The sequence below is a fragment of the Apodemus sylvaticus genome, chromosome 2 (assembly GCF_947179515.1).
Source record: "Apodemus sylvaticus chromosome 2, mApoSyl1.1, whole genome shotgun sequence".
NCBI lineage: Eukaryota > Metazoa > Chordata > Mammalia > Rodentia > Muridae > Apodemus > Apodemus sylvaticus.
The window spans coordinates 78,847,626-78,859,679 of NC_067473.1; the positions used below are offsets into that span (position 1 = coordinate 78,847,626).

General features: G+C 48.6%; 1 protein-coding gene across 1 annotated transcript; it reads right to left on the reverse strand.

Annotated features, from left to right (window-relative positions):
- Positions 1-6,332: 6,332 nt before the first annotated feature.
- Tril (TLR4 interactor with leucine rich repeats) lies at positions 6,333-11,729 on the reverse strand. The gene has a single exon (XM_052173761.1). It carries the CDS (start codon positions 11,021-11,023, stop codon positions 8,588-8,590), a length of 2,436 nt encoding a protein of 811 aa, XP_052029721.1. The 5' UTR covers positions 11,024-11,729; the 3' UTR covers positions 6,333-8,587.
- Positions 11,730-12,054: the final 325 nt, after the last annotated feature.

Below are 12,054 nucleotides of genomic sequence, written 5' to 3' on the forward strand. Positions count from 1 at the left end.
GAAATGACACATTCATCTCTAAGGATAAAACTATTTACATTTTCTGAACAAATGTCTAGTATTCAATCATTAATATAACTTCCAGGACAAACTAGGAGGATAAGCAGATTACCATTTAGAGATAAACCAGTCAATAAAACTGGACTTCAGAGATAAACCATCACTGAAGCTGCGAGGAAGACACTTCGACATGGCGGACACGAGATGACAGAATGCCAAATGAGAAGATGTGAGAATGCAGCTCACACCTACCACCAGGGAATTTCGGGAGGAGCGCAGACACTTTTTAAAAATGACAGACGTTCAAGATGAAGGATTCCTTAAAGGAATATTTAGCAGGTATGGTTAAAATTAGCAATCACAAAAAAAGGTCAGCTGAAATACTTTTTTTTAAGTATAAAAGAAAAAAGAAATGGCAATAGCCAAGAACTATACAGTAGGATTATATTGTTGACACTTGTGTAATTAGATTTCCAGGCTACAAAAAGAAAGAGGGCAGAACAAAGAAATGTGGGAAGGTACATGTGAAATGCTAAGATTTATTAAAACTATTGAAAGAGAATAATCCACAAACCCAAGGATCCCAGAGAGATCTAAGCAGTTATGCTTACAGAAATTTATCTATCTATCTATCTGTCTGTCTGTCTGTCTGTCCGTCCGTCCGTCCGTCCGTCTGTCCGTCCATCCATCCATCCATCCATCCATCCATCTATCTATCCTTCTGTCTTTCTTTCCTTTTCTTTCTTTCTTTCTTTCTTTCTTTCTTTCTTTCTTTCTTTCTTTCTTTCTTTCTTTCTTTCTTTCTTTCTTCTTCTTCCTTCCTTCCTTCCTTCCTTCCTTCCTTCCTTCCTTTCTTTCTTTCTTTCTTTCTTTCTTTCTTTCTTTCTTTCTTTCTTTCTTTTTTTCTTTCTTTCTTTCTTTCTTTCTTCTTTTTCTTTGTTCCTTTCTGGGTTTTGTTGTTGTTGCTGTTGTTGTTGATTTAGAGATAGAGTTGAGGCTGGCCCACTCACTAGGTAGATCAGACTGCCTTTGAAGTTTTGATGATCGGTCCTCCTGCTTTCTCAGTACTAGGATTACAGAACTGCGCCTAAGTGCTGGCATTCAATGGCTTCTTTGACTATGTAATAGTCATTAAGGGATTTCTCTTAAAGTGGTAGATAGTAGATATGTTATGCTCCCCAGACATGTTTTCTCAGTCCAAGTCACACCACTTTGCTATTTCAATAGGAGAGCAGCCACAGACCAACATAAACCAATGCAGATGTCTGTGAGGCAAGGCAAGCTTTTGCAAGAGCCTCACGGACTGCTACATGGTGATAGTTCAGGCTGTGGAGGCTGAACAAGAGCTGCAGGCTAGCCTATTCTACAGATTGAGGATGTCTCGAAACAATAAAGTAATGTGGTTTTGTGTATACAGACACAGTTGTCTACAGAACCAATTGCTACTTTAAAATAAAATTCTCTTGGAAAAAAATTTATACTATACATGAAAGAGTGATAATCATGCCAGAGAAAGCTCCCTCCAGTCAAGTATGAGATGCATGCTGTAAACTCTAGAGCAGAAAGCTCCAAGAACTGTGTCTAGGCTATGCACTCAGTTAAAGCGTAGAGTTTCAATGGAGCCTCCTCATAATGAAGCAGACAACGTCCCAGCTTGGTGGTATTGTATACCATTGAGTAAAACTTGCAAAAAAATGGCTTACACTTTATTGAGTCCTTGGCCAAAGGGATTCCATAGACCCTCCCAAACACCACAGCTTATCGCCAAAGTTACTCTCCATAACCTGATGCTGGATCATAACCTAAGGGCCAATTGCTGCAAACAAAGCTTACTTATGTCATAGAGAAATTGAGCTGGTGCTCCTGGAAGCTTTAGCCCTGCTGACTAGTGTTGGTGGCGATGAAAGGTGTTTTTCAGTGTACTAGAGGAGAATCACCAGTATCACCCAGCTACAAATCCTTCTACCTGCAACAGTGACTTGCCTGAAAGATAGATCAGTACAACCATGGCCAAATGTTATGGAGAAACCATCACTGTTGGATTGAATTTAAGGTCCACTCTGTGAGATGGAAACCACATCTGACACTGTTAGAACAGTTCGTTTTTCTGAAAGAGCCTAACAATAAATGACTCCGAATGACACGTTGTTATAACTATAGATTAGAGCAGCACTCACAATAAATGACTCCGAATGACACGTTGTTATAACTATAGATTAGAGCAGCACTCACGTCTCATCAGAGAAGCTCCTTGCAATCAATGGTAACTAACACAGAGACCCACAAGTGGACAATGTACCAGAGAAAGACTTTGGAACATCTTAAATGAGATGTCTTTATCACACTCCTCCCCTCAAGGCTCAGGGATCTATGCAGAACAGGAGGCAGAAAGTAAGACCTAGAGGTGACAGATAACTCCAGGAGAATAGCAAGATCCAAACACAACAGGATTAATGCACTTATGAGCTCATGGAGATGTGATACATGCACAGACCTACACAAGTTCAGAGCAGACAAAGTTCCAGGACAGAGAAGAGAAGAGGACATGAAGTCCCGCCCTTAACCAAGGAGCTATTTGCATTGATACTTACAAAGAAATGGAAAGTTAGTTTTCTTCAATGAAGTATCAGTAGGTATCACAACCACACTCCCAGGGAGATCATTCACCCAGGAGGACTTGACCAACACAAAATGGACTCTGTGTGTGTGTGTATGTGTGTGTGTGAATAAGTATAAATATGCATATGTGAGTATATGTGTATGGGTATATGAGTATGTGTGTGAGTATGTATATGTGACTATGTGTGTGTGTATGTTATTGTGTATGTATATGAGTGCATATGTATATAAGTGTGTTGTGTAGTCTGTGTATATGAGTATGTGTATATATGTATGTGTCTGAGTGTGGGTGTATATGAATGTATTTTTGAATATGTGAGTGTATGAATATGTGAGTGTATGAGTGTGTGTGTTCAGTAGTAATTCAGAAGTAGAAAAGGGTGTGACAAAATAGGACTGAGAAGGCTGAGATGAAGCAAGCAGCCTTCAAGACACAAACAGATTTCTTAGAGTTGGTCTCCATTCACGTAAGAACAGTGAGCAGAAGGCCACAGCTTTGGCTGCAGAGGCCAGAGCGTGCAGCCCCCCTGGGGCTCTTCCTGAGAAGTGAAGAATTAGCACGTGGGCAGGGATGAGAAAGGACACACACATGTCCCTCAAGGAAGAGAAAGCATCTTCCCCTGTGCCACCACAGTACAGCACCCGTGGAGAGAGCAGACACCTTCCTTTCTCAGGACACATAAGCACATACAGAGCCACAGTGCACAGCAAAGCACACACTCATACAGCTCGAGTACACACACACACACACACACACACAAGAATGAGATATAGCTGCCAATTTAAACCACCATGAAAGAGGGCCTGTGAGATGGACCCATGTGGCAGAAGGGCAGAACCCATTCTTACAAGTTATCCTTTGACAGCTACATGTCTCCTGGCAATCGTGTCTAAACTTGGACTAGAAAGCAATGCATCTGACAGTAGTTGGGTCTGAGGACAGGGCTTAGGGATCTAAACTTGGGAATATTTTCAATGGAGACTTTTCAGGTTGAAAACAATCATTAAAAATTTGTTAACTTACCGAGAGATGCTAATGTTGGAGTTTGTTGTTATGAGGATGCATTTTAATCTCTCAAAGTAAAAAAAGAAAAAAAGTCTTCGGAGGATTCCACAGCTGGAAAAGGAGGAAAACAGAGGGTGGTGGCCTGCAGTAAAAGTGTTTTCTGCTCTAGGTCACAAATGCTAAGAGCTACACGTGACAGATTATTACTTTACCCAAAACTATATTTGGAAAGGAAAGGGGCTGCTCCATAGCCAAGGTTGGTCTTAGTACACAACAGCACTCCCCTGTCTCAGCATAGACTGTGGCGCAGAGCTCCCATATGAAAGCTCAGCAGTCTGGAACAACATCCTGCCTGATGATGGCCAGAGCATGATGTGGTCTGAAATGATGAACTTACCAGCTAATTTCTGTCTTCAATTCACAAAAATGCTGTACAGCGTTAACCGTTGTTATCATCATACTACCCGTGCCTGTAACTCTCAATGTTCAGGTGCTCTGTCTCATGGTAAATCAACGAGTGGATGGCTTTTCTAATTAGTCTTTCACAATTACTTCAATAATTAATCCACCAGTGCTTAAATGGAATGCCCACGTAGCTAATTTTCTTTATGCAACACGAAATGAGTATTATTTGCCCCACCATTTAAGAAGGATGCAGTGGCCTAAAATCCCTCAGAAGAAAAGCATGCATAAAAACACACACATGGTGGTTGGTATATACTTGGCCCAGGGAGTGGCTCTACCAGGAGGTGTGGCCTTGGCAGAGCAGGTGTGTCACTGTAGGTGTGGGCTTTAATGCCCTTGTCCATCCTAGCTGCCTGGAATTGAGTCTTCTCCCAGCAGCTTTCAGATGAAGATGTAGAATTCTCAGCTCTGCCTGCATCACTCCTGCCTGGACACTGCCATGCTCGCACCTTGATGATAATGGACTGACCCTCTGAACCTGTAAACCAGCCCCAATTAAATGTTGTCCTTATAAGAGTTGCCTTGGTCACGATGTCTGTTCACAGCAGTAAAACCCTAACTGAGACAACACATCTAAGCAAACTGAGAGGAAAAGGATCAGAGTAGGCTGTGGAGGAGGGGACAGGAAAGGGAGCCACTGGACAATCAAGCGGGCTCTGCATACCAAGTTTTAATCTAAATTATGCCAGGAATTTCATAAGCACAAAAGATTTCTTGACTGCTAAACTCACTTTTTTTGATTATGAGAAAGTACTTCAATTACTGTCACTCTACACCAAATTGTGGAAGAGTCTCAGATGACTGGAGCAAGGAGCCCGGCAGGGATTGCTATAACCCCGTTATCTGATTTCCTGATCACGTTCAGCAGAAATGCCTAGGCCCTGGACTTCTAGAAAGTACCACACAACTTGTTGTTTCATACAGGAGAATCCAGCTACTAATGATGTGCTTAATAACTACCGAATGCATGTTGGTATAGCTGCTGCTGCTGCTGCTGCTGGCTGTAGCTAGGTACCACAGAGCCACTGTGCACAGAGTCAGTTCTCAAGATGCTCATCTCAACTTATGCAGAAGAGGAAGAAGAAAGAGATAGAAGAACAAAGAGAATATAAAGTAAAGAATAGTGGTGACCTTCCGATGGCCATAAGACTTCTTCACTTGTCCTTGTTATGGACTTTCATATTATAGTTCTCTTGGGTTGGTGAAGGTCTTGATCCTGGGTTATGGTCTGGAGTTTTAAATAAGACTTTGTTAATCTTTATTGACATTTAAAAACACTTAAAAGAGAAGCAGAAGGGCTGGAAGATGGCTCAGCAGTTGAAAGCACTGACTGCTCTAACAGAGGTCCTGAGTTCAATCCCCAGCAGCAACATGGTGGCTCACAACCAACTGTAATGGGACCTTCTGGTGTGTCTGAAGACAGCAACAGTGTACACATCATATACACATATGCATATACATGTACACATACATGTACAAGTACATATATATATATATATATATATATATATATATATATATATATATATATATATATAGAGAGAGAGAGAGAGAGAGAGAGAGAGAGAGAGAGAGAGAAGCAGGAGTGATTAACTACCAATAACCTAGCCAGTGTCCCTTTAAATGCCTCTTTAACACAGTAGCCTCCCAGTGGTGTTGGCCTTTGGTGAAAATCAGGTGTGTGGCAAGGGAATGAGTTGCCTTGACCACACCCTATCATCCTGCTTGTCACCTGCCAGGTGACAAGGACTGGGGCATCCTCTGCCTGGCAGAAGCAGTCACCCATTGTGTGAGGTTCACACTACAGACCAGACCTAACTTGGCTTTGGAACTGAATTCTGCAACTCATACAAAGCTTATTCGCACTCTTCAGGAATCCCATCACTTTACATGCTCTGCAAATGGGGGTGGGGAGCCCCTGTAATCTGTGTTCACGAAACCCAGAGGCCATAGCTGTTAGGGCTCACCTGCTGAGCTGAGACCATGCCACCTTGCTGTCACTGGGGAGCATTTCACTCCAGGATGCCCATTTGCTTTTAGAGTGGAGTTCAGTGTCTCCTTACATATAAACTCACACAACCATTTCTTTACGATAAAGTCCACACTCTCCATGAAAAGGGAAATAATAAAAAACCCCCACACACATCACACTTAGGTTTCATTCACATGAGTGAACACACTGTTGAAAGGCTCATCCATTTTAAACATGCATCAAAACATTTGGAAGCTCTGACAAGACGTCTCTATTAGTATGTGGGTTTATTGACATAATTGAATGTAACAATGTATAACATTTATCCATTTCTCACCAAAAGATTTCTCAGTGAGACTGTTTTAAGTCCAGGCATTAAACATTTTTGGTGACAGTCTACAGTTGGGAAAGGCAGATGGTAAACATAATCAGGGGTCTTTTCCAGACTTTCAACGGGTCTCAGTTTCACACTGTGTAAATGAGACAGCTAAGAGATGCAACTGTGCTGTGCATGAAAAATTGCGAGTTCCACAGGAGATGCCAGATAGCCTGCAGGTTGAAAATAAGAGCAAACAGCCCCACTCCCACGTACCATACACTGTGGATCGAAAGCAAGGCCTGGCAGCGCACTCAGAATGACATCCTATTTCCTGCGGTTTATTAAGTTTTGTCCCTGCAGATAAGACTGCCAGAAAAGCAGCTGTGGCTTAAGTGGTCTGGACATTTTACTCATCCTGGACATAAACAAAGACAGGCTCATTTAGGCCCCCAGGTCCTCGGCTGCTGGGACAAGGCAGGCATGGCTCATGTAGGCCAAACATAAAAAGTCATCAGGTTGAAGGGCCCGGGACTGTGATGGATTCCCTGAGTCGTTGGGACCCTTGGGCGCCTGGGGCCTGAAACAGAAGAGTTGCTGTTAGCCATAGCACCTTGAATGGTACCCCACTGCCAATAAATCCACAACCACGGTGACTGTACTACAGTGCACATCCTCTTAGCAAGTATATGTGGACCACACACAAATTATTAATGTGAACCCAGCCACTACATTTAATAATAAACATGGACTTCATAAATATCGGGGAAGAAAAGTATCCCAAATAGCTAAAAACACAACTAAACAAATACAGGAGACTAATCCTAAATTAAAAATAAAACATTAAAAAAAGAAAAGAAATACTGTATCTACTACTAAAAGATAGGATTTAATAACACAGTAAAACATTGACTACTGGAAGAATTAATTTGTAAAATAGATAATTATTTCACAGTGACAGTTGAGTGCTCATGATGTTCTGGGTTTAGTAGAAACACGTATTCACTACTGTGTTATTTTTTTCTTTCACATTTGTTCCCCACAATTTCTTCTCCTGTTCTATTTCCTATAAAGAACAACAGTGATGTGTCAGAGATTACACAACTAACAATCACCCATTGCTTTGTTTGGTTGGGACGGAACTCAGAGCCTCACAAGCAAACTCCACTACTGAGCTCACCACCCTCTCCCAAGCCTGACAATTCCCTCATGCAGCTAAGAAGTAAGTGAGGTCAGGAAGGGGGTGGGGGCACTGCTGAACTGTGAGATGTGGGTCACATTCACACCCATCTAGGCATGCTATCAGAAATGTGGTAAGTGAACTGGAAGGCTGCCGTGCCCTGGAGAGTCACCGGTTACATATACACAGATACATTGCATTCCTTTTTTTCTTTTTTAAAAATCAAATCTGGCATCCAATTTTTTCCATGTATAGATTAAAAAAAAATAAAATTAAAACCACAGGCACAAGCCTGGTGGAGAAGGATTAAATGCTGCCTTCTCCCAAGGATAATATCAGTTACTGGAAGGTCAGCAAAAGGTCACCCCCCCCCCCCCCGCCCCCGAACTAGATAAAACAGTAGAAGGGGGTCCAGTCCAATCAAAAGAGTCTTTGAGTTTACTGGTCAGCTTGTTAAATTCTCTTCATATTGTTGACACAGGTAGCTTTTCCTTAAGGCTTCCTAGGTGCTCTGCCAGCCAACAGAAAAGGGTTCCCGCGTGAGAGTAGTACCTGTTTACCCGGCCCGTCTTGGCAGAACCCACCAAATCAGTGGGGCCAGTTGCTGATGGGGATCATTGTGATGGTGGTAAGTCCCCCTCTTCTCAACTAGAAACAGAACTCAGTTTGCCGTGAAGCAAACGAGTGTGTCTACCCCAGAGCCTTCTGGTCACACTGGGAGCATAAAGCACCCTTTCTAGCCCAGGGTCAGCCAGTTACTGTGCTGAAATGTCACAGGAGCCACGCGCCAAGTGTGTCAAGGCTTCCCACTTTCAACCTCATTATCCATTTGTCCCCACTCTTGGGTTAGACCACCAAGAACCAACCGGGACATGACAGATGGCATCTAGATTCACTCTCACATCTAGATTTTACTTGGCTTCAGCAAATGCACAAAAGGGAGAAAGAACAGGTCTAACAAAACTAGTTCTTCCTCGGGGAAGGCATGGGAGCACGGAGAGTAAGGCCTGTGAGATCCCGAGGCACTGCCTAGTCAGCAAATCTTTGCAAGAGGTGGTCCTCCCGCCTCAAGCTGCCACCGGTCCCACCGCCGGAGCTGTCCATGAAGCGGTCACAGGGGAACTCAATGAGGTCCGCCTCGCTGAGCGCGCACACAGTGGTGCGGGGACGATGCGACTGGAAGCCTGAAAAATCCGCGGACACTCCAGTGCCCATGGAGCGCAGTGGCCGTCGGGTTGAGTACATGTGGCGAACGTGGACCGGGGCCCCTCCCTTCCGCCTGGCACGCAGCTTCCTCCGCAGCCATCGCGATCCCCAGGCCGCCAGAGCCAGGAGCACCAGCAGCGCGTTGACAGCCAGCAAGACCAAGGTTAGGAGCTGGTAGTCGACGCCGCTTCGACCTCCTGCCTCTGGCAGAGTTACCAAGCCTGCGCAGTGGTCTCGGGGGGCCACGGGGCAAACGCGACCTCCGAGCACGCCCTCCACGCACACGAGGTAGGGGGTGTCGCCGCGCAGCTCGTGCAGCGTGGCCGAGTCGCTGCGCTCTGGCAGGTAGACGAAGCGCTGGAACTTGGGCTGCTGGCCAAAGCGGTCGAAAAGCAGACGGAAGCGTGCGCCGCCCTGCGGCCGGGGACTGCGGTGGTCGCGAACCGCCCAGCGCACCGAGGCGCTGTTGGTGCTCACTGCCTCTACCGTCAGGTTGCACAGAATGAATTTATTGAAGTCACAGGGGTCAGACACCAGAGGTGGCAAGCCGACCCCACTGTCGGACTGCACTGCGCGCTCTTGCTGCTCTGATGCTAGGCGCTGCTTTGCCGCGTGCTGCCAGCTGTCTCTGGCAGATGGTGTCCCAGAGGCGGGCTCAGACGTCGGGGTGGGCTCCGTCTGGGGGAGACTGGCTCGGGTGGGGCGTCCTCGCTCCAGCTTCTCGTGCAGGTCCAAGGACTGTGGGGCAGAGCCCGAAGCAGCAGCGGCAGAGGGGCCCTGATGCTGCAGGCCTGGTCCCCGCCGGCTCATCCTTAATGCGCTGCGGTTGCCCACCAGCTCCTTGGCAGCCCCACCCCAGGCCACTCCTGGTAGAAGTCTCCCCCGCTGCTGGGGCTGGGGCTGCGGCTGCAGTGGTAGCTCCTGTGAGAGGCCTGCAGGGGGCGTCATCCCTTCCTCTGACGCTGTGGGTAGTGGCCTCTGCCTACTGCCTGCTGTAGGGGAAGGTGAGGGATCCACACACGACCCATTCTGCAGCAATTGGTCATCCAGATAATCCAGGTACTTGCCCCGCAGGGCCGGAGGGTGGCGACACTGCACGAAGACGGTAAGGAGGCGACCCTGAGAATGCCAGTTGCCCATCCAGCGTTTCAGACCCCGCAACCTACAGTCGCAGGTCCAACCGTTGCCGTCTAGATCTAGCCGGTAAAGAGCCGGACTGGCGGAGAAGATGTCTCCAGAAAGGGCGCTAAGCGCGTTGTCGCGCAGGCTGAGCTCACGTAGCCGGCCCTGGTGGCCAAAGGTGGCGGGGTGCAGAGCAGAAAGCTCATTGCTACTCAGATCTAGTGCCTCCAAGCTGTGCAGAGGCTCCAGTAGTGTTAAGGGGAGCTGGTTCAGCCGGTTGCCTTCCAGACGCAGCTCACGCAAGGCCTCCAGCCCCCAAAAGGCCTCTGGGGCGAGGTGCGTGAGCTGATTGTCACTGAGGGAGAGCAGGCCTAGGCGTGGCAGGTGCTGGAAGATGCGGGGGCCGAGGTGCTGCAGGCTGTTGGCAGAGAGGATGAGAGTAGAGAGGGAGCGCAGAGGGACAAAGGTGGCCGCGTGGCGCAGAGAGGGCTGCAGTTCGTTGGCAGAGAGATTGAGGAATCGAAGCTTACCCAACTGCGTGAAGGCGTTCTTGCCCAAAAAACGGATCCGGTTAGATTCCAGATGTAGGTAGAGCAGGTTGCCCAGGGGAGCGAAGACCGCATCCGGCAGCGCTCCCAGCACGTTCCCATCCAGCCGTAGCTTGACCAGACTCTCCAGGCCCTCGAAGGAGCCGCGACTCAGGCGTCCAATCTCGTTGCCGTTGGCGTAAAGGATGCGCAACTTGCGCAGCGGAGCCAACGTGCCAGGAACGAGAGCCTGCAAGAGGTTGTTCCCCAGGTACAGTTCCTCTAGTCGTGAGAGCTTCTCGAAGGTCTTGGGGTGGAGAGAACGGATCTGGTTGTACTGCAGATCCAGCCGTCTGAGCTGCCCCAGGCGGTGGAAGTCGAAGGCGGTGATGTTGGTGATGAAGTTGCCGCCTAGGCTGTAGGTGAGCACGTCCTGAGGACTAGGCAGCGAGCTGGTCTTGGGTACCGCACGAAGCCCCCTGTTGGTGCACAGGAGATGCTGCGGGTGCTGGCAGTCGCAGCGCTCGGGACACACGGACTCGGCCCGCGGCGGGAACGCCAAGCAGCCGCACACCACGAGCCAGAAGCGCACAGCGCCCACACCCTCCATCGCCGCCCGCCCAGCGCGCTGCGGCCGGATCGTCTTCTGGGCCGGCCGGCTCTGTGTCTCTTCTGCATTCCCCTCGGCCGGGCCTGAGTCGCTAAAAAGGCCTCTTTCGGACTTCGCTTGTGCTCCGTCTAGCCCTTCCAACCCCCTTTGTCTGGGTGGCTTGCCCGGGTCTCCGCAGGCCGAGTTCACGGAGCCAAATCAGAAGGCGCTGGGCGCTCGGCGAATCTCCGGTGCTACTTGTTGCATTTCTGCAGAAAACTGTTTCTTCGCGTGAGCGTCGGGGGGCGGGAAGAGCGAGCATGAGTTGGTGCTTTTTGTTTGCTCAGGAGTCCGGAGAGCTGGATTCCCTGGCGCGGATTCTCCCAGCCAAGCGGATTCCCCCACTGCAGGCGGGATCCCTTCCAAGAGCTGCTGGGGTGCGACTTGGCTGCGGAGCACTGGCCGCTAGGCCCACGTCTCCGGCGCCTGCCTGCTCGCGATCCGGGAGCACCCGGAGCGTAGCCGGAGTCGGCAGCCTGGGGACCGTGCAAGCAGCGTCCGGAAGGGACCCATGTCGGCGTGGAGCGAGCAAACCCGGCGGAAATTCGTTCTTCCCACACTCTGCCCCCCGGGGGATGCAGGCAGCGAAAGAGGAGACGGCGGAGGCAGGACAGACCCCGGCTGGGGGAGGAGGAAACACTAAGTGGCTCCGCGTCTGGTCAGCCCCAGCCCGGACGCCAAGTGAGAAAAGTAGGGATTAAAAACAGCTGTACGGGTCGGCGCGCAGGCTGGGGGCGGGGGTGGATTACCGGGCGAGCAAACGGGGATTGCAGACAGAGACCTTTTTATTTTAGGCCAGTTTGCCGGCAGCTTCGGAGCAGAGGCAGCGCGCCTATATCTAGCCTGCCCTTCCTGGTGCCACCCTGCGAGATGTTGAGACAACACGGAGTCCCCTGGCATTCTGCTCCAAGTTTGGGGGAACACAAGATTGCCTGGCAAAGCCATCAGTGGTCTGATGACAGAAGACACCAGCTCAGTCCTTTCAAAGTGTT